The sequence below is a fragment of the Oryzias latipes genome, chromosome 13, assembly GCF_002234675.1.
Source record: "Oryzias latipes chromosome 13, ASM223467v1".
Taxonomy (NCBI): Eukaryota; Metazoa; Chordata; class Actinopteri; order Beloniformes; family Adrianichthyidae; genus Oryzias; species Oryzias latipes.
In genome coordinates this window covers 9,747,057-9,766,271 of record NC_019871.2, presented here as the reverse complement: position 1 = coordinate 9,766,271, position 19,215 = coordinate 9,747,057, and the positions used below count along the sequence as shown (strand labels likewise).

Here is a 19,215-nt window from a genome sequence, read left to right as displayed (position 1 = left end):
CAGAAACTCAGAGAAATTTTCACATTTAGTCTGGGAATAAACATGTTGCTTCTCTTTGAGTTTTAACCAGATTTAAGACTGGAATTTTAGTAGCTTTAATAATGTTGTTATGCAGAAATTCTATTCCAATTGAAAATTCGTGAAAACATCAAGAACAAGACATTATGTTTTAATTTGATGCTTCATTTCAACTCCTGGATGAAGGAAAATGCATGTAAACATCTGACTTGACTCAGAACAAACAAATTAAATTATGAAGATGCTCAGATTACCTATTTCCTCTTAGTTCTTGAAAGTTAACCTGCTAAGAGTTCAGATGTTGCAGTTTGATGGAATATTTTCAGATGTGAACATTTGATTCTTCATCATGTTAATATCTGAGCTTCACATGCCTAAAGCTAACATTTTGTAGTGACTCAATCTGCAGGAAATTTCTTCTGCAGTGACAAACGTGTGGAGAATGATAGCTGAAGAAATTCTGAGTTGTGCAATGAACTTTCTGCTGCAGAGGTTGTTGAGGCCCGTGAGTTTCACATGAAACCGTTCAAAAAGCAGTTGCAAACCACACGGTAAAAAATAGGTTGGTTTCAGTCTCTCACCACTCTTTATCCCCTGTCATCCTTTTGCTGCTCTGATTAGACAATTTTAAAGACACCGAGGAAAAATGTATCCTTTTAGTGAGCACTAAGTAGAAACTCCCAATCACTGAAATTAAAATGTTTTATATCTTTTTTCACAAGAAATTTTATCTTTTTGTTGCAAATCAAGGTCATTACAGAGCATGTGGTTCCTTGGCTGATAAAGAGTTAAAAGATATCGATCTCTACAACACTGTGCACTTCCTGCAAAACTTGTAGTGAACTTATTTTTGACTAGTTTTCTTGAAAATGTCTTCATTATCCACACCTATTTGCCCTTTTTTTATTGAAAGGTGACAAAACGTGCTAATTGAGCGAGTAGGTTTGTCCAGACAAAAAAAAAAGGAAACACAAATTTAAAAGGAAGTGCAATTAAATGAAGCCGTAAACATGACTTGTAGTGGGTGATTTTTCTAGCAGAGCATGAGGAGGCCTCTTCTGTCAGACTGGCAGTCTCTGAGGGCTCCCACTGGGGCTGGATGCAATGAATGATGCATGGCTATGGCGCGTCACATGGCGCCCCACCATATGAGGTGGCTGAAAAACTGGACAGACACATCCTGCCAGTTACAAACAAAAAAAAAAACATGTAAGGGTAAACACAAAGCATGCTTCTGAAAGCACAACAAGAAAGAAAGTGTGTGGGCAGGCACACACATTGTGGTTGTTTGAGTGGCAGAAAAAGTGCACACACGTCAGTGTCAGCTGTACAGGGTGTGAAAATGTAACCTTGAACCACAGAAAATACGCCCTTAAAAAGCAGTTTGCCTTGCATTCAGTTGGTGCATCCATCTGTGTCACCATCATGAGATGCTCCCGGCTGCTGTCTTTGGCTCTTTTCCTGCATGTTGGTCGATGCTTGGAGTTCCAGGGTAAGTCTGCAGGGTTACAGCCCACCTGTGACCATCAGCTCTTTATGGGCTTGTTTAACTGGACCTTGAGGTCTTATTTACCATGTGGTATTTACACTCAACAATGCTACTTTAGGACTTCTACTTGATTAACTAAATTATAAATGCATTTAGGCGATAAAGGAAAATAAGTAAGTACATACATCACTATTTCAGCAATGTCAGTACAGGCAGACAATTTATTGCTATTGATTAGCTGTGTCACCTAAAGCCCTTGTAATTTCTTTACGGGCTTATAAAACAGAAATAGGAGGGTCATTAAGATGCTTTTCCTCTGTGTAAAGGTGAAACCCAAACAGTGTGTGTTTTGTAAAAAGAATCCGTTTCTGCAGAATGGTTTAAATGCCCTGTTGCAGATGGCAGTTTCAGTGTGAGAAAGATCTTTCTTTCCTGCAGTGTTGTTTGTGGACCACATCCTGAACCTGCACAGTAAGATTTGCTGCGTGTCCTGAATGAAAGGCTGCTGTTTGCTGACAAAAAAGATGATGTTATACCAACGCGGGTTCTTTTAGCAAATGCTGTTCACACTGGAAGGTCATTACCCGATACTAGCACAACTACTAAGAGGCTTGGCGCGAAATGTCAAAGCGGTATTATCTGGCGAATCTTAGCAAATATATTGCATGTTTTTCTGTTTTTCCTGAAATATGTGTTACTATGCTTTTATTTTGTATATTTTTGGCTGGCATTTGTTTCAGCAATAACTTGCAAGGGCAACTGGCATATGGATCCACTAAACATGATTGAAGTGATGCAGCATATTTATTCCATGCCCTGTTATGTGCATTTGGAAGTCCTCCATGCTGTTTTCATTTGCTTTGATTTATAAGTGGATCAACAGCTTTTTAGCTTCAGCTGTGCTTGATGCAAACAGTCAATCAGCAGCAGGCCGCTCGCCTCGGTTCACCGTAAGACTAGCTGCATGTATCCGTTGTTACACTCAGGCAAAGCAGAACTAGATTTTGGCTCGAGCTCGGTTGTAGAATCAACTGTGTCCTCAAATGCACTTTTATTGAGACAGAAGTGAAAGCAGAGGTAGGGAGGATGAAGATAGTACTCTTGTCTTCTTTACAAAAATAACATGTCAGTCCCTATTAAATGCACTCTCCTCTTAATCCTCTTCTTATCTGTGACTGCTTTCTATGAGGAAAAAAGGAGCACTGCATAAAAACTCATGCATATCTTCAGAAGTGCTTTCATTAACATAATGGGTTCCTCAGATGAATACACTCTGAAACCCTAAATGATGCCAAACTGATGACTTTGCAAGTAGTTGCTGTCTTCTGACATTTTTTTTTCATGTTTAAGCAAACTCTAAACCTGTATACTTTCATTGTTTGAAGGTTTAGAAGGGTGCATAAGATGTTCATTTAGATGTTTTACTGGAATTTTGTAATTGCAGTAAAACATTATGCAAACGGCTATTGTTTGTCTGCCTTACACAATGGAATAGGTGGTGGATGAAAGAATAGTGGGAGGTTTGTGCTGAAAAATTGGGATTGAGTCCAGAGCGAAACAATTACTTACTGTTTTGCCCTTTGGGTTTGTTGCCCTTGGGGTCACCAAATATATTTAGTTAGAAAACATGGAGGCAGTTCAGGCTATTTAGGATAGAAGACAATATGTCTGCAGAAACATCAAGGTCTTGTTTTTGGAACTTGGTTGTCCCAGCTTTGATAATAAATTTAAGTTAGTTTGTTGGTACTGAGGTTGTGCAGCACAATGTAATTTTTCAACAGTTAGATGAAATGATAGATGAAGAGTTGTGTGTTTGCAGACCTGCAAATCTAAAAAACGGACTGACAATTTTTTTTCTCTTTCTATCTGACATGTTATTTCAAAATGTTATTCCCTAAAACAATCCATAGGAAACAAAAAGCATTTTGGGTGCTTTTCTTTTGTCTATCTCCAAATTAACAATATTTGTTCTCTGTAGATGAATATAATTCAACCAAAAATAGTAGTGTTTTCTGTTTTATATATTTCTATTTGCCACTTTTTAACACCAATTTTTGGAATTAAAATAAATTTAACTTTAACTTTGTAAAGTACATGAAACCTTTTGCTGCATCTGTTTTCAGATGTTGTGTATAACAGAATATTAGTTACTCATTTCTTTTCTTGTATTCACTTTCTTACAGTAAAAATTGTTCTCAATATGCTAATATTAGCATGTTTATGTGCTAAAATAAGAACAAGAAATGTATCTATGGAACATTTAGCGCATTTAGTTCATGTCACCATGGATGTTTCTTTTGCAATAGCCATTTAACTTTCAAGTGCAAACCAGTATTAGGAGCCTGGAGGCCTTACAGCCACAGTTAGTCTTCCTCATTTGTCACAGTATCGCTGCTGTCAGACAGACAAAGAGGTGCTTGAGTCTTCGTTTTATCTGCAACAATAACCATCTGTCGCTCAGCAGTCAGTCTGGACTTTGGTTTTCTCTGGAAGGAGACAGCTCTGTCCTTGTTGTTTGTAATTTTAACGGTGTTCAGATGAACTCCTGACCTCTTACTATCACTGAACTTTCTGTGTCCCAGGTTCAGGCGAAGAGCCCTCTCTTGAGATTTCTGAGAACGTGACGGCGGTCCTGGGGGAGGACGTGTACCTGAGCTGTCGATATCTGGGCGAGAGCCAGATCCAGAGCGCCGAATGGAAACGGCAGACCAGCAAGAGCGTTTTTGAGCGACTGGCGGGATTTTCAAATGACAGCTCTTCCTATCCCGAATCTGTCACCAACCTGACAGTTCAGGTGAAGGTTTCCAGTGTGGAAGCAGAGGGAGAGTACATCTGCGAGTTTAAATCAGAAGATGAGTTTTTCTCTAGGAGTGTTTTTGTCTCTGTATTAGGTGAGCCTCTCTCATAAAAGTTCTTTGTACGCTGTCTTCAGGCAGAAAAAGATTTACTGAACGATCCCAGAACGACCTACACCATCATTTTAATTACCCTTTAAATAAGTCACTCCGGAATATGAGTTGAACTTTTGGAAGAAAAGTGCAGCGCTGCTGAACAAATCTCCCAAGCCCAGTGTGATGCTGCATTCATACCCAACGGGATTCATGCTTCAACTTTGCGTCGGCTGTTTAAGTTTTCATTTAAAATTCACGGAAGACGCGGATGATGTTGAGAGATCCGGTTTACTTATTTTGACGAGCTCAACAAAAGATTTGTAAGCACGTCTTCATGTCAGGGTTCATGAGATCATTCAGTCTTTTCTTTTCTGTCTTTCTGTGATCATTACCTTCTGGACAGCAGCAGCAGACCGTGCTTTCAGCTGTAATTCAGCATCTCTGTAACCCAGTTTGATGACTTGCTGTCCTGCAGGAAAAAGTAAAAACACAAATAGTAATGTATTAAAAGAAAGCAAAACAAAACGTTCAGGAGGACAATGATCCGATTCTCCAATTTTTTGTTTGGATGGTGCTTCTTCTTCTTTTGTGTTGTTGTCACTAGCAAAAGTGACACACACACTACAGTCCTTCTAGCGGTTTTTAGTGGGAAACAACCGGTAAAGGGTAACCGGTTGTTGGTGCAAAAAATAACTACTACGTATTTTTATAAAAATGACAAATACGTTTCTCCTCAGTATAAGTCACACTCCAAACTATGCAAAAAACCACAACGTATACCCTGAAAAACACGGTCAATGCACATTTTGTTTATTTGCTTCCAGGTCGGCCTGATGTTCAAATCCTGGTGAGGGAGGACGTCATAAACAACACATCCTACCAGTCTGTGACGTGCTTTGCAGATGGAGGAAGGCCCCAACCTCAGATCAGCTGGGTGGTTGGCAGCCTTCCTCCTTCTGGGTACCCCTTCACTGTCAGCGTGAGAGAATCTCTTCCCTCAAACGGCCTCTTTAACCTGAGCAGCGTCCTCCGCTTCCCCACTCACCTACAAGACGAGGACAACGTCACATGTGTGATCCAACACCCAACCCTCCCTCACCCCAAACTGGCCACAGTGCGGGTCAAAACCTACAGTGAGTGCACTTTCAGGGCAGCATGTGTCAGCTTTGTTGAGGAGGGCGTTAGCGGGTGTTGCTTTAGCAGCAAGAGGTTTGCAATGAAGCGTCATGACTCAGCAGCTTGTGACGCTATAACTTTCTTCTGCATTTCCTTCTCACTCTGCTCCACATGCACACTGACAGAACATAAATCACACCGCACAATGCAGCGCATTCATGTGGGAATGCAGGCTTTCTGCAAAGTCCAGTGAAAAAGGCAAGAAAAAGCAACAATGACCCAGTGACTGGAAAGAGGATGCAGTTTGCACGTTTGGTGGTGATGTTCAACAATGTAGTAATTTTTAAATGTGCAAATCTACTCAGGCACATCCAGCAACCTGTGTTTAATCGCTATTTTTTTCAAGCTCGCCATAAAGTGTTACTGAAAACGGACTGAAAGAGTAGGCAAAATCAATCATAAAATTGGAAAATGAGTAATAAATAAAAGTCAACTTGAAGAGGCTCAGCTCTGAACTGCTCAACATCATTCCAAGTCAGAATTTCGTTGTTTTTTTTTAAATTAAATCTTTGCAGCATTTACATTAAAATATCATAATATTTTCTTTTATGTGGAAGAGATCAAAACGTTGTTGAAGAGTAATAATTAATAAACTAAACTCTTGACAACGCAGATGAGTTTTTTTTCTAATAAACATTTTAAACAGACAGATAAAAGTCTTTATCATTCCATGTGAATGAACCTAAAACAACCCAAAAATATCACAGAAATACAAAACTGGCTCCCACAGACAGATGTGAAGAATACTAGGGCAGATCAGGAAAATTCTGGATTCTCTTCCTGTAACTTTAGATAGAAATCCTGCAGCTTTTCTTATTACTTTTATATCTGATTTAAATTAGGCCTGCACGATACATGGCAAAAAATATCAGCTTATGCATATTGCAAAAGACTGCCTTTGCAGACAAGATTGTTATAAAACGGTTTCTTTAAATGTTTACACATATGCTACAGCAATCTTATGGCAGTTTAAAATATTCAATTAATTCAATAGAGCCCTTTCCTTGATGTATTTGACCAATAAGATGCCCTCCTCCTATGTCAAAAAGGGTCAGTTTGAGTTTACGTTTAAGTTATGTTGAGTTTTATTTAAATAAAACTGTTGTACTGAGATGGCCACACAGATCTATAATTTATTTCTAAAGTTCGTAAAAACAACAAAAGTAGTCATAAAAGTTACTACTAAAAGCTGCGGCTTATAAACTTTATTACCTGTGATCAGTGGTTGGCTAAGCTAAGTATTTTCCTGACAACATATTTGACAGCGAACCTTCTTAGCTGAGGACTCCGCCTTGCAACACGCCTGTGGTGTGTTAAAAGGTATTGTACCTGACGTTGATTCAGATATTCAGAACTGGTCAGCGAAATATAAAGAATAGGTGAATGAGTGAACTATCCTAACAAGGATTGCAAAGTGTAGGACTTTCATTATTCTTTCTCTTGTTCCTTTGCTCTGTCCTCGTAAAGAGATCTTTAGTCATGTGTTTTTGTTTATAAACTCTGGTTTGTAACAGAATAGTCCAGTTGAAAAGCAGTCTGAACACAGACCAAGCGCAAGGTTCAGGACTTGGTCCGGATCAAATTAGACGGACTCGGTCCAAACCAAATAACAGGCCTTTTCAGTTTGATATAAACCAATCACAACTTGAGGTGTTAACAAATGACACTTTGAACACTAAAATGATTAAATCTTAAATTATAAGAAGTGTTTGGTCATCTCTTTTGCTCATTGGGGTTGTTCTGCTATTGCAGACTACTGTATCTTTGATGTGTTTAATGGCAGACTCTGATCTCTACTGGGTTCCAGCTTGAGGTTCTCCCAGCTTTGGTCGCGCAGCAGCTGGGCCAGACATCTGCTCTCAGCTGCAGCTCTGCCAACAGATGGGACAGGTGATAAGCCTGAGCCTTCAGTCTTCAAAAACCCAGCAGACGTCACTTTTGCTTTGGGTTTCACTAACATGAAACTCATCTGGAAGCAGCTTCCCTTGTGGAAAAAAAAAATCCCCCAGAACACTTCCTTGCTATCTGACTTTTTAATTTGCTGGAAAAAAACATTTGGGCTTTGTGAAAGTCTGACTCTTCTTGCATTTCTTCCTGCTTCTCAGCAAGGCCAAATGTGACCATTAAAGCAGAGATGGTGCAGCAAAGAGGAAATTATTTCTGGGTGGTCTCTTGCATTTCATCCGGAGGGAGACCCGACACTGATATCTCTTTGGCTCCGAACGCAACCGTGGGGCTACAAGCAGAAAAGGACTCACACTCGGATGTCCAAAGACTTTCTGTCCATCTCCCTGCAGCTGAGTATGATGGTCGCAGCCTCACCTGCATGTTTAGTCACCCCAAATTCTCACACCCGGAGGAAAGAATCACAACACTACCCACTTTTTGTGAGTGTTTCTCATGAGTAGGAAAAGTGTTGGTCCTCCAGAAATGAAACAGAAGCAAAAAAAAAAAAAAACAAAGCACTAAATGTCTTTGTTTTATCTGCAGATTTGCACAAAGTGGAAACTGACAGCAGTAACTTTCAAGATGCTGAATATCTGGAGCTGCAAGAAGGAGAGACTGATGTTATCAGCCTGCATATCACTAGCAATGTGCCACGCTACAGTGTAATCTGCACAAAGTAAGAAACATTTGGTGATATAGCAACTAATGAACTAAAGAACACGAATTGTAAGAAGAAAGTCACAAAAAAAAGAAAGAAAGAAAGAAAAGGGAGGTAAAAATTCTTTCCAAGCAGCAAGTAATTGTTACTTCTTACAATAAGATATGAAAATTTTGAAACAAGGAGTTCCACACAAGCATTAAAAAGGGAAAATAAAAAGCTAACTGTTAGATAAAATTACTTAACACATAAGAACCCACGCCCATTTCATCTTAAAATTAAATCAAACTGAAATTTACCACTGACCGAGTGGACCTTTTCTGATGTTTTTCTATTACACTGATGTCACCGTGGGTTCTTATGGGTTAAAAAGAAATGTTTTCAGTCCAATAATGAGTATTCCTTTTGTTAGTTTGGAGCAAATTGTTTATATTTTTGTGTTTCTATGCACCTAGTTGTAGTTTATTTTTATTAGAGTTACAAAACACTAGTGTAATGAATTGAAGCTGAATTGAACCAAAATTGAACCAACATTTACAAAAGTAAAATTTGAGTTTTCTGAGTCTTAAACCAGTTTTTAAGTATGGAGTATGGAGTATGGAGCAAAATAATTTTGACTCATTTCAATTATAATTTTCTTATTTCAAGATCCTTATCCTTAATAAGACAAAAAAAAATCTTGACTGCTGATTTTGGGAAAAGTCTGGAGCAAAGATAAGTTAAAACAACAACTAACTTTTCAAAATGGAATACATTTCTCTCCAGCGAGACATCACTGTCATCTATACAACGAGATTTCAGTACATATTTCTGCAACTAACATGTTTATGCCTCACCTAATTCTTCCTAACTACTTTTTGTGTATATCCTTATTTCTTTTGTATATGAATTTCAGCATGAGTTACTTTGGCAGAAAAAGGTAAGTCTTCTTGTGCTTTTGTGTAACAAGCTGCACATCCTGAGAAGGATGTGGTGGTGCATTTAGTGACCCAAAAACCCCACAGAGACAGACATCAGAATCAGAAAGAGAAATCAGATCCTTTGTTGGATTGGTGCTGTGGGATTTTTTTTTTTTTTTTTAGAAATTATGTTGTTGGGTCATTTATAGAACATATGAAAAATATACATAAATACACTTAAATGTTTGACTTGACCTTTTGAGACCCGAGCTCTTGTGTGATAAGGTTTTTCTTTTCCATCTGATGATCACGTTTTGATGTTTTTAATTTTGGACAACCAGCAAAACATTGTTCATCTTTTGTGCATTTGCCTCACAGAAATAATGGACCCCTCCCTGAGGATGTGGAGCTTATTGGCCAAAACCTCACATTCTTGGCTGGAGTGAAGCCTCTTCACGCTGGTCTCTATGAGTGTCACATCTCTTATCTCCACCTCAACGCAGTACTGCGGTTTAACGTCACAGTCAAGCCTCGGCCTCTGCAGGCTGGTAGGTGAAGTTTATTGCACAGAGGGATTTCTACTTTGAAGTAGTTTCATTGTAGAACGTGGAACCTCCTCTCATTGTCCCTGTTCTCAGTTCCACCCACAATCTCGGTTGGTTTGCGGAGTGAAGATGGACGCTGGGTGATGGAGTGTGTAGCGGCTGAAGCTGTTCCGGCGGCCAACGTGTCTTGGCTGGTATCGCAAAGTGTTTCTGAAGAGTTCTGGTTCAATTCCTCCTCGTATAATGGAAGCCACACTGTTAGAGGAGTTTTACTCGTCCCTTTCTGTTCGCCTTGGGAGCTCACTGCAAAGTGTGTGATTCATCATCCGGCGTTTGAGCTCCCAGAGAACAGGAGCATAAGACTCCCTCTTTGTGGTACGGATTACAAATCAGTCGATGCTTAACTTTGTCTCCAACTTTTCTATTTCCGCTGCTCAGCTTCTGTTTTCTCCACACAGCTCGCCCAAACATCACCATCAATACTAGCACAGAGTGGAAGGACGGCCGTAAGTACACTAAGGTGTGCTGCTCTGTGATCAGCATCGCCTCTGCTGCTGATATACGCTGGCTTGCAGAGGACAACAACAACATCAGTAATGTCATGCAGACTGAGCTCCTTTCTGAGGGTGTGATATTAGCATGGAGTTTTGTGGATCTCCCTTCTTCTCTGTTTTCTGGTCAGAACATCACTTGTGCAGTGAAACACCCGAGCCTGGAGACACCTGCAGAAAGAACAATCCACATTCCTGAGCACAGTACGTTTGCTCTTTCATTTCTTGACAAAAACCACCTCACGCAGATGTTCATGTCCTTTCCTCTCCCCTTCCAGAGCCCCCTCTGTTGAGTGTAACTGTGATGAGACAGCGAGACCCCCCTCTTTGGCAGGCAGTGTGTGACTGTGAAGGGGAGTGCTTTAGGACAAACCTTCATTGGGTTCTCCCCAAAAGGGCAAGACCCGAAACCCCGCCACTGGCTGAATTTGAAGACAATGGGATTAAAGCCACACTGACTTATCCGTTTCCTCTGGCCCTGCATGAGGGGCAGAACCTGACCTGCATGTACCAGTTTGACCACAGGATATCGGAGAACCGGACCGTCCAGATCCCCAAATATTGTAAGTTCTGTTGATGTTCTGCTAAAGACTCTTATGGCAACCTGAAGAGGTCAAAAACATAGACAACTGAACTTCTTTACTGGGAATCAAGCTTCAAGTTGTTTTCAAAAACCAAAAAGTTTTTATGTTAAATCTTAGCAAACTACTCCAGACATTCAAAGACTTTTGCATGTTTTTCCTGCAGATATCACATCTGTGAAGATCCTGAACCATTCATCTCTCCTGAGCGGCCGTCACAGTGATCAGAGAGTCGTATTTGGCCTGAGAGTCCAAAAGAATCATCTCAACCAGAGAATACTGCTGGGTGTGGAAGGCAACGTGCCAGAATACAGCCTCCGCTGTCAAAGGTTGTGTAACTTTATTAGCAACGACAACAGCAAACGCTTCAGTAAAAAAAATAGCAGTTTCGATTAGGCAAATCTTTTTTTCTCCAAATGTGATCACTTTAAAACTTGAGCCTTAAAAGTCTTTTAGTTTGTGTGCTAACAATGAACAGAAAACCTATCAAAATAAGAAAGATTGTTCCCTCAATATCTTATGTCTATCTTATGTCTTATTCTTTCTCTTCTTTTTTGGAAAAAGTCTGAAGGAGCAGCATAAAGTATCAGTGTAACTGTTTCATAAACTGACAGGAAAAAAATCATTGTAGTTCTTTGCTAAAAACAAACTTTAACTTTTTACTATTTTTTGAAGTGACTATTGTTAATTCAGAAGCATAATTACAATGCTGTTTTATGTTGGGTTGTGTACTTTCCAAGTTATTCAGTTTCCTTCTCAGTTTCCTGTTGTCACACTAAGCTAATTAACTTAGAAAGATAGGTAAAATCAACGTAAAACTGTTTCAGCACTTTAGTTTCCTTTGTTTTTTTTAATGCAATGTTTGTTTATGTGATAAGGCTTTATAATAGGATAGAGCAGCTAGCTTAGCTGTCTGGTGACAAACCAATGCTAATTGGCCTTTAAAGTCCCGCTTTGATCATCTTTTGATCTATTTTAAAAGTGTTCCCAGTAGTGTTTTAATCATGATTATGCCATTTTTAGGCAAAATCAAAAAACCTGTGTCATTTTCTAGGACATAGTCTCTGCAGAGCGGCAGAAGTTCACTAGAGTCGAGTTGTGGGCCTAACCAATAGCTTGGAGTAAGCCTTCCTTGACTTTCCATCATCCCTTTTTTTACATGCTCCCTTCCTGGCTTACAGCCCCTCACACTCCCAAGCTAATATTACCTGGGTGGGAGCCATCCAGCCGCTCAGTTTAGAGCCAGATTCCAGCTCAGACAAAGAAAACTAAGACGTTCATGGATCTATTTGTCTGCAAGTGGATGCATCAGAATGGAGCAGAGCAAGGAGCTTATGCCCCTCCGAATGTAGCACCTATGTCACAAACTTTTTCAAACTGCATTTTTCATGTCTGAATAAAGAAATACTTAGAAATGCAGTTAAAGCTCAATTTTCTTTATATGTCCTCCATCATGGCAAAAATCCCACAAGAAACATAGGCTATATGTTGACCCTAACTATAAGTTTTTTGTGCTTCAGGAGTGACGGCTCCACAGTTGAGGTAGACGAGTCTGCTATGATCCTCCAGGATGAAGGTCTGTACTCCTGCCGGGCGTCTTTCTACCACCACACAGCATCTATGACCATTCAAGTGGAAGTCACAGACGAGGATGAGCAGTTCAGTGAGTGACATGCTGAAACCTTCTGATACCATCAGCACATGGATTTGTTGTGTTTGACTAAAATCTCTGGCTTTCTGTGTTTCAGTGCAGATAATGGTTATCTGCATCTCTTCAGTCACAGCCGTCCTCCTCATCCTCGGTGTTGTTCTCTTGGTGTTCTGGTGAGTTCTACAGGTGGAAGTTCAGCAGGTGATGTGCTGACAGCAGAATCTGCTCAGCCAATGCAACATGATAGCAGACAAACAGGAAGTGCGGATCGTTAAACCCACTCACCAACCAACCTCTGTCACTCCGGTATCTATTCACAAACAGGAAACACTGTGGCTGAAGTAGGCAGGTGCCTCTGCCGCCACAGCACTGTCTGCTCTCAGGTAGACGTTGATCCTCTCCGGCGATAAAAGATTTATTTTCCATCTTTCAAGTCTCGCTTTAGGCAGCTTTTCAACAGCATTATCACCTCCAAAAAATGCTGTGGTCAAAAATTCAGATTCATTCTGAAGCTGTTTGGACGATGAAACCTGAGCTGCTGTTCATCACTCTTAAGAAAATTCACACATGAAGCTTTTACTTTTGTTGGTTTTGGAAAACATCAGTCCATTACATTTTTTTTTACCACCAGTAAAGAAAATTTATGAACGTCTCAAAGCTGGTGCGTTCTGCCAGCAGAAGTTTCCACATTTTAACCCTAAAGTTAACTGATAATTAGTTTTCAGTTTGCTGATGGTCATTTCATAAACTGTATCAGTAAATTTAACTGAACAATGCCTGACCTGAAGCCTTTTGCTTAGTCAGCTGGTCCTTTCTCTGACTTGTGCCACTGAAAACTGTTAAAATGGTTTAGTGCTGCATTAATAAGCTGAATCACAGAAGTGGAACGATCCCATCAGGCTACTTTTGGAAGGTCGATGTATATAAGAAAACACAATTCCCTTGGTGGGGAAGCTATTTTGGGACGAGCCCCTCATACAGTTCTGCAAACAAGTGACAGCAGTAGGTCGTCACCGAGTTTGTTACCCAGGTCATAAAATCATCAAAGCAGGATGCTACTCAAGGATTAATGCTGAGGACTCGGGTCACCACTGCTGCCTTTTTATTTTTCTATGCTGTTTTTCCCCTTAAATGTTTCTATTTAAATGAAGTGCATGTAAATGATTGTGTCACACTGCCCTCTAGTGATAGTAAATCATCTGTGCAGTCTTGATGGACAAAATTCCATCACCATGACCAGATTATTTTTGGATCTTTTTCAGCAAAAAAGACAAGACGACAAAATACAAGGTACATTTCGTCAGCCGACTTGCATATTTAAAATTTGAATTAAAATATATTGCCCTTCATGTTTTTCTCTGTAAATTCAGGAGCAGGAGTCGGTTGCAGCTCTGACTTCTCTGATGCAAGAGCCTGGCTCTCCTGAGGTGAAGAAGCCAGGAGCAGCAGAGGACAAGGGGATTGCTCAGCTGGACAATTACTCCATCGTCTTAGATGTGAAAAGCGCGCTGTAAAGGAGGCTTTGACATGATGTAAAAATTTCAACTCTTACTGACACTGTGGTGCAGTTTATAATTTAACATTTTTGTGTGAATGTAGCCGTTGAAGAAAAAATAAGATATGCACTGAACTTTTAAAGATTGCAACTACTGTAATTTTGTTATTTTTACTGTAAAGGATTAAACTTTGCTTCATATGCTTCCATTTTCCTCTTTTAGGTTTTAGTCAAAATGACAACACTTTCAGAGAACTGCAACGCTAATACTGCCATCCAGATAAATATTCAAGAACAGTATATGTGGCTGCACCAATGACTACTGTAAATCAGTGATATGTCTATGAGCTGCACTGTACTGCCATATCTCCATTAGATGGCAGCATTGAAAAAGTCCAGGTGAAGTCCAGGTGAAGTTGATCACCGACAGCAATGGATTCTTGATTCATCTCTATAGTGTTCTGTTCATTCCACTAAACCCGACAATCCTCAAAAAATAGTAAAGCTGAAAGACAGAATAAAAAGAAACTTTTGGGCCACCAGTCAATTTAAAGAAATGTATTTTCTTTTCAGGAAAGATGAAGAAAAACAACTGGCAGTTGAAATAAGAGTCAAAGAATACAAGGACATTCCTGTAAAACTTTCCCTAAAGAATTTTGTCATATAAATCTCAGATCTATCCATTTTATCTATTTAACTCATTAGAGCTAAACCAATGCACATCCCTGACATCTAAAGAAGTATCTGTACATTAAAAAATGGTATTAAATTAAACTGAAACAATTGCTGCAAAACATTAATCTGTAAAACTTTACAAAATGTTCTCAAATGGATGGTGGATTTTTATAAAAGAATAGAGACTTACAAAGTTTCAAACTTAATGACTGAAGTAACAAATGGCTTTCTTGCTTTCTTTTGCTTTGCAAATCAGCCATTTTCAGCAGACAAGTTACCAGGCGAGGCGTGTCTAACGTTTTTTCTGAAGCAGTTTTTTTTTTTGCTCCTTTACAAACTGAAAGCAATTCAACACCAATGATAATTAAAAAAAACAACACAATATTTGATGATCTCATCTTTTCTTGTAGACACAAGGCTTTAGTTGTACTCCAAACTTCTTCACGTTCTTTGGAGCGTTTCCCGTCTTTATGAACTCAAATGAGTGGAAATGAGTGTTTTGAGCATCCTAAAGAGAAGGGAGGAAAAGGTTCTCAGAGGTTTTCTGCACACGGTACAAATGATTAAAAGCTAGCCTTTTTCTGAGGGCAAAATTCATTTAGAAAAATGAGTGACATTGTTAAAAGCTGTTGTCTACCAGTAAGTATGTATGTTTTCTTTGAAAATGACTGAGCTTCTTTTTCAGCAGCAGTGACCGTAAATCAGCAACTGCAATGATTGTTTTAAAACAACACTGTCTTTGTGATCATAAATAAAGCCCACGTGTCTTCGCCTACCTTGGACACCATCTTGAATCCCAGATTTGAGAGCGCAGTGATGAAGTTCCGCACATTTTCAAACCTACTTGCCACTTCTGCGACTTTGAGAACCCCCCTGCAGCAAATATACAAACCTACTTATGCATCCACGCTCTCGTGTAACTTCCAACACGCACACCATGCATAAATTAGACACTTTACCCGTTTTTTAGGACTCTATTGGCCTCTGCTAAGAAGTCTGGCAAGTTGGTTCCCATGAGAGACAGACAAAACACAGCGATGTCCACAGAGGCGTCGCCCAGAGGAACCTGCACAGGTAGATTCTTTTTAGAGCAGCCATGAACAGAACAAGCAGTATGGGCAGAAACATTTACCTTGGACATGTCACAAACTGTGACCAGCTCACAGGTGGCTGCCAGGTCAAAGCTGTGCACTTTGTTCTTCACGCTGCGGGCTATTTTACAGTCACCACATCCAAAGTCTGCAACCACCAGAGATGAGGGCCTGCAGGAAATGAGGCCAAAATCTAACAGTCAATAAGACTTTTAGCATAAGGAAATATTGGGATTATTTCAAATAAAATAAAAAGATAAATAAAAAACAGAGTTCAAGGGGTTTGTTTTCAAAGTGGGAACCCCCAACCACTATCACTCTACCTCTGTGTCTGCAAATGACAAAAATTTAAAACATTGATGTGTGATAGCCATTAAAGAAGAGAACGCGACAAAATGAACTTAAATAAAAATGTATAATGACCTTTAGGTGAACTCTTTGGATTATTGTTGAAATAATATCAAGTTATGCTGATTTTAGCAGCTCTTCTGGGCTTTTCAAACATTCTTATAGATCAGGATTGAAGCATAGACACCGGGCAGTTTTAATTATGTAAAGTTTTGGTTGGCAAAAATAAAAAAAATGAATTTCTCTTTTCAGGTGGATATAACCCTTGTGCTATCCTAGGCACTTTAACGTTGGGAGGTGGGTCATCTAGACCCACTAGACAGTGCGCTGAACCTTTTTTCATCAGTGATTTGTGATCTTCACTGGTGTCCATGGATTACATGAAATCTTTCCACCTTTATCCACCTTTGTCCTGGTAGGAATAATACGTCAATGTGAGGGTGGGGTCATCTAAGATAGCACAAGGGTTACATTAAAGATACTAAAAAGAAAGCATTTCAAGGCGCCCTGGTGACCTGCTCAGGGATTAGCCCGCCATCGCCCAACAGCAGCTGGGTTGGCTCCTGCATCCCCGTGACCCCGGAGGGATTCGGTGGGTTAAGAAAATAGGTGGGCAGATTCTATAAACTGATTGGATGTCTAAAAATGTGTGAAAGCATGAAAGCCAGTCTTACTTTTTCTGAATGTATGAGATGATTTGGTCCACTGGGTTGACTGGCCATCTCTGAACCTGTGAGGTGTAGCCTTTGTGGTACACCCAGAAGGCCTCTGGGTCCTGCTGAAACATGCGCTTCGCCTCGCCGCTGGACGAGCTGTACAGAACTTCATTGATGTAACGAAAACGAGCGGATTCCAAGCGCTGCTCCATGCGGGATCGCAAGATATCCGAGCGACTGAGTTTGACCTCCTCTGGTTTCTCTTCCTCCGGCCCTGCAGCCGCTGAGTCTGTCTGCTCCGCTGGACTCTCCTTAACTGCTGCGGGGGAGCACAGCATATTCCGCAGCTTCTGCCTTTTCAGACTCTGTTCTTTGCTCAGCTCAACTCTCTGTATTTTTAGCTCATGATTTGCAATCTTTATAGACGGTTCCTCTACTTCCTGGTGTAACCCATCTTCAGAAGGTTCAAGTGTTGCATTTTTACTCTCCGTGTTATTTTCTGCTTTTTGCTTCTTTTGGCCTCCTGGAGAAAACACAACCTCGTCTGAGTTTTTTCTTTTCAGTGGTTTATTTCCTCCTTTTTTCTTTTTTAGGCTAGTTGTTGGAATCAAGTGGTCATTGTTATTACTGCTGCTGTGTGAATCTAGTTCAAGTTTTTGCTTTGGCTCTTCTTCACTTGCATTCTTGGTTTTATTTACACCGTCCTCCAGACTTTTGGAGCGGTATTTGTTTTTACATTTTCTCTTGTTCTTTATCTTGTTTTTCCACTGTTTTCTGCTCAATCTCTCCACATTCGGTGGTTCGTTTTTCATAGATTCTGTGATCTCTTCGTCCTTTGTCTCTCCAGCAGACGTGGGCTCTTTCTTTAGGTTCTCTTTAGAAAAAGGAAATAAATCAGTTAAGAAGCCAACAGGGTGGAAAGACGACATTCCATAACGTGTTCACACATTTTAATTAAATGTAACATAAAAAAAGAAACTTGTGTAATATTGTTATTAAACCTTAATAGAAGATAAATGGCTGCATGCATAAAATAATATGAAAATGCTTCAATTGGGCCTACAGTACTACTTTTTTTTAAATTGTTGTTTTAAAAAAATGGTGTAAAATTAATTTAACAGTTTTGAAAGTGAATATTTATAACATGGAAGCAAATTGTGCTCTATTTTACTAAGCTTACTAAGCTCTTCATCTTTAATGTCTAAAGCTTTTTTATCTTTAATTATCCTAAGTTTGATACGTCTTTGTATGAATTTATAACTGCTGATTGTATTGTTTTGTGCATTATTCTTACTTTGATTGCTTGAAATAAGCCATTTCAAATCAGAACTTCAAAAAAAAAAGAAGTCAACAGTATAAATATGGAATTATCTGTCTGTAAAACCACATCTAACTGACCAGCTTTGCTCCCTTTCTTCTTCTTTGTTGACGCAGGTTTGCCTTCGACAGATTGATCTGCACTGTTTTGCTGCTCCTCTGATGTCTCTGCAGGTTTTCTCTTCTTTCGTCTCTTTTTCTTTGTTCTTGCAGCCGGAGCATCTTCAGCCTCACTGTCACTCTTCTGGACATGATCACTGCTCTTCCACTCTGGTACTGGTCCCAGTGTCCGCAGTGTCCGCAGCAGGCTCTTCTTACCCACAATCTTGGGCTAATCAGTGAAAAAACGCAATAATTCCTTTAAGAAATAACGTACAGTTGATGCTAACAACATGGAAGAAATGTATGCTTTTTTAAATCGCACATACTGTAACATTTGAGCTGCTGTTCCTTTTCTGAGTGCCACCAAAGACGTTTTTACTCAGGATTAAAGCGTCTTCTTCGTCGTTCCATTCTGCATCTTCATTAAACATGTTTCCCACAGTCCTGTCAGATAAATGATTGAAATAAAAACTGCAAACATGCACAATGTTTGCCCTCACAACGGTTTCTTGTAAAAGCTTTGCTCCCTTACAAAAGCCAATCTCATAAAACGAGTTCTTTTTTTTTTACTCTTCAAAAATATTGTTACTAAATTGCGGTGAACACGTAGTCTTTCGTGTGTACTCACATAAAAACAGCGAAAGATTTCTGTGAAAGGAAAAAGCCACGTTCTTTTCTGTCATGTGGGCCTGGGAAGCAAAACAGAAAAGATCGCGCACACTGATGACGTAACCCACGTAAGATTTGTGGGAAATGAAGTTACAGTTCGACATTGTTGTTTAAAATACTTTTTCATAGTTTAATATTCATAGTCCAGATATAAAAGCACATATTTAACACTAAAGCAAGTAAAATACATAATTTATGATTATGCATCTTCACTTGTATTTTAAATGTGCCATGTCGAATAAAATATAAACGTGGCTGTTTTCACCTATTGCACTCTATCCGTTTAACTCTTTTAATCCTTGAAATGTATTGGTGGTTTTGTCAATCCAAAAGATCTAAAAATTGTCTCTATTTTTTTGCTCTTGTCCAAGTAATAACGGAAAACTAAAAATACATAACCTTAGGCCATGAATACTTTCTAAATAAAACAGTTCTCTGTGCCGCCTATAGAGGGCG

General features: G+C 39.5%; 2 protein-coding genes across 4 annotated transcripts; one reads left to right on the top strand and one right to left on the bottom strand.

Annotated features, from left to right (window-relative positions):
- The first annotated feature begins 1,387 nt into the window (after positions 1-1,387).
- Positions 1,388-14,108, top strand: LOC105355393 (irregular chiasm C-roughest protein). Of its 2 annotated transcripts, XM_023961874.1 has the most exons (15): positions 1,388-1,510; positions 4,090-4,398; positions 5,223-5,531; positions 7,680-7,961; positions 8,065-8,197; positions 9,457-9,626; positions 9,717-9,998; positions 10,082-10,143; positions 10,306-10,378; positions 10,453-10,737; positions 10,922-11,084; positions 12,276-12,418; positions 12,504-12,579; positions 13,669-13,696; positions 13,777-14,108. In XM_023961874.1, the coding sequence occupies exons 1-15, from the start codon at positions 1,444-1,446 to the stop codon at positions 13,918-13,920; spliced, it is 2,526 nt and encodes an 841-aa protein (XP_023817642.1). In that variant the 5' UTR covers positions 1,388-1,443; the 3' UTR covers positions 13,921-14,108. The 2 variants fall into 2 exon arrangements, with proteins under 2 accessions (XP_023817642.1, XP_023817641.1); XM_023961873.1 differs by having other exon boundaries at positions 10,082-10,378.
- Positions 14,109-14,444: 336 nt separating this feature from the next.
- Positions 14,445-18,817, bottom strand: rrp8 (ribosomal RNA processing 8). 2 transcript variants are annotated; one of them, XM_011482362.3, is made up of 8 exons: positions 18,719-18,817; positions 18,417-18,534; positions 18,070-18,319; positions 16,690-17,545; positions 15,709-15,838; positions 15,536-15,642; positions 15,353-15,449; positions 14,445-15,084 (listed from the first exon to the last, which is right to left on the bottom strand). In XM_011482362.3, coding segments are annotated over exons 1-8 (1,674 nt in total). In that variant the 5' UTR covers positions 18,721-18,817; the 3' UTR covers positions 14,445-14,970. The 2 variants fall into 2 exon arrangements, with proteins under 2 accessions (XP_011480664.1, XP_011480665.1); XM_011482363.3 differs by having other exon boundaries at positions 18,082-18,319.
- Positions 18,818-19,215: the final 398 nt, after the last annotated feature.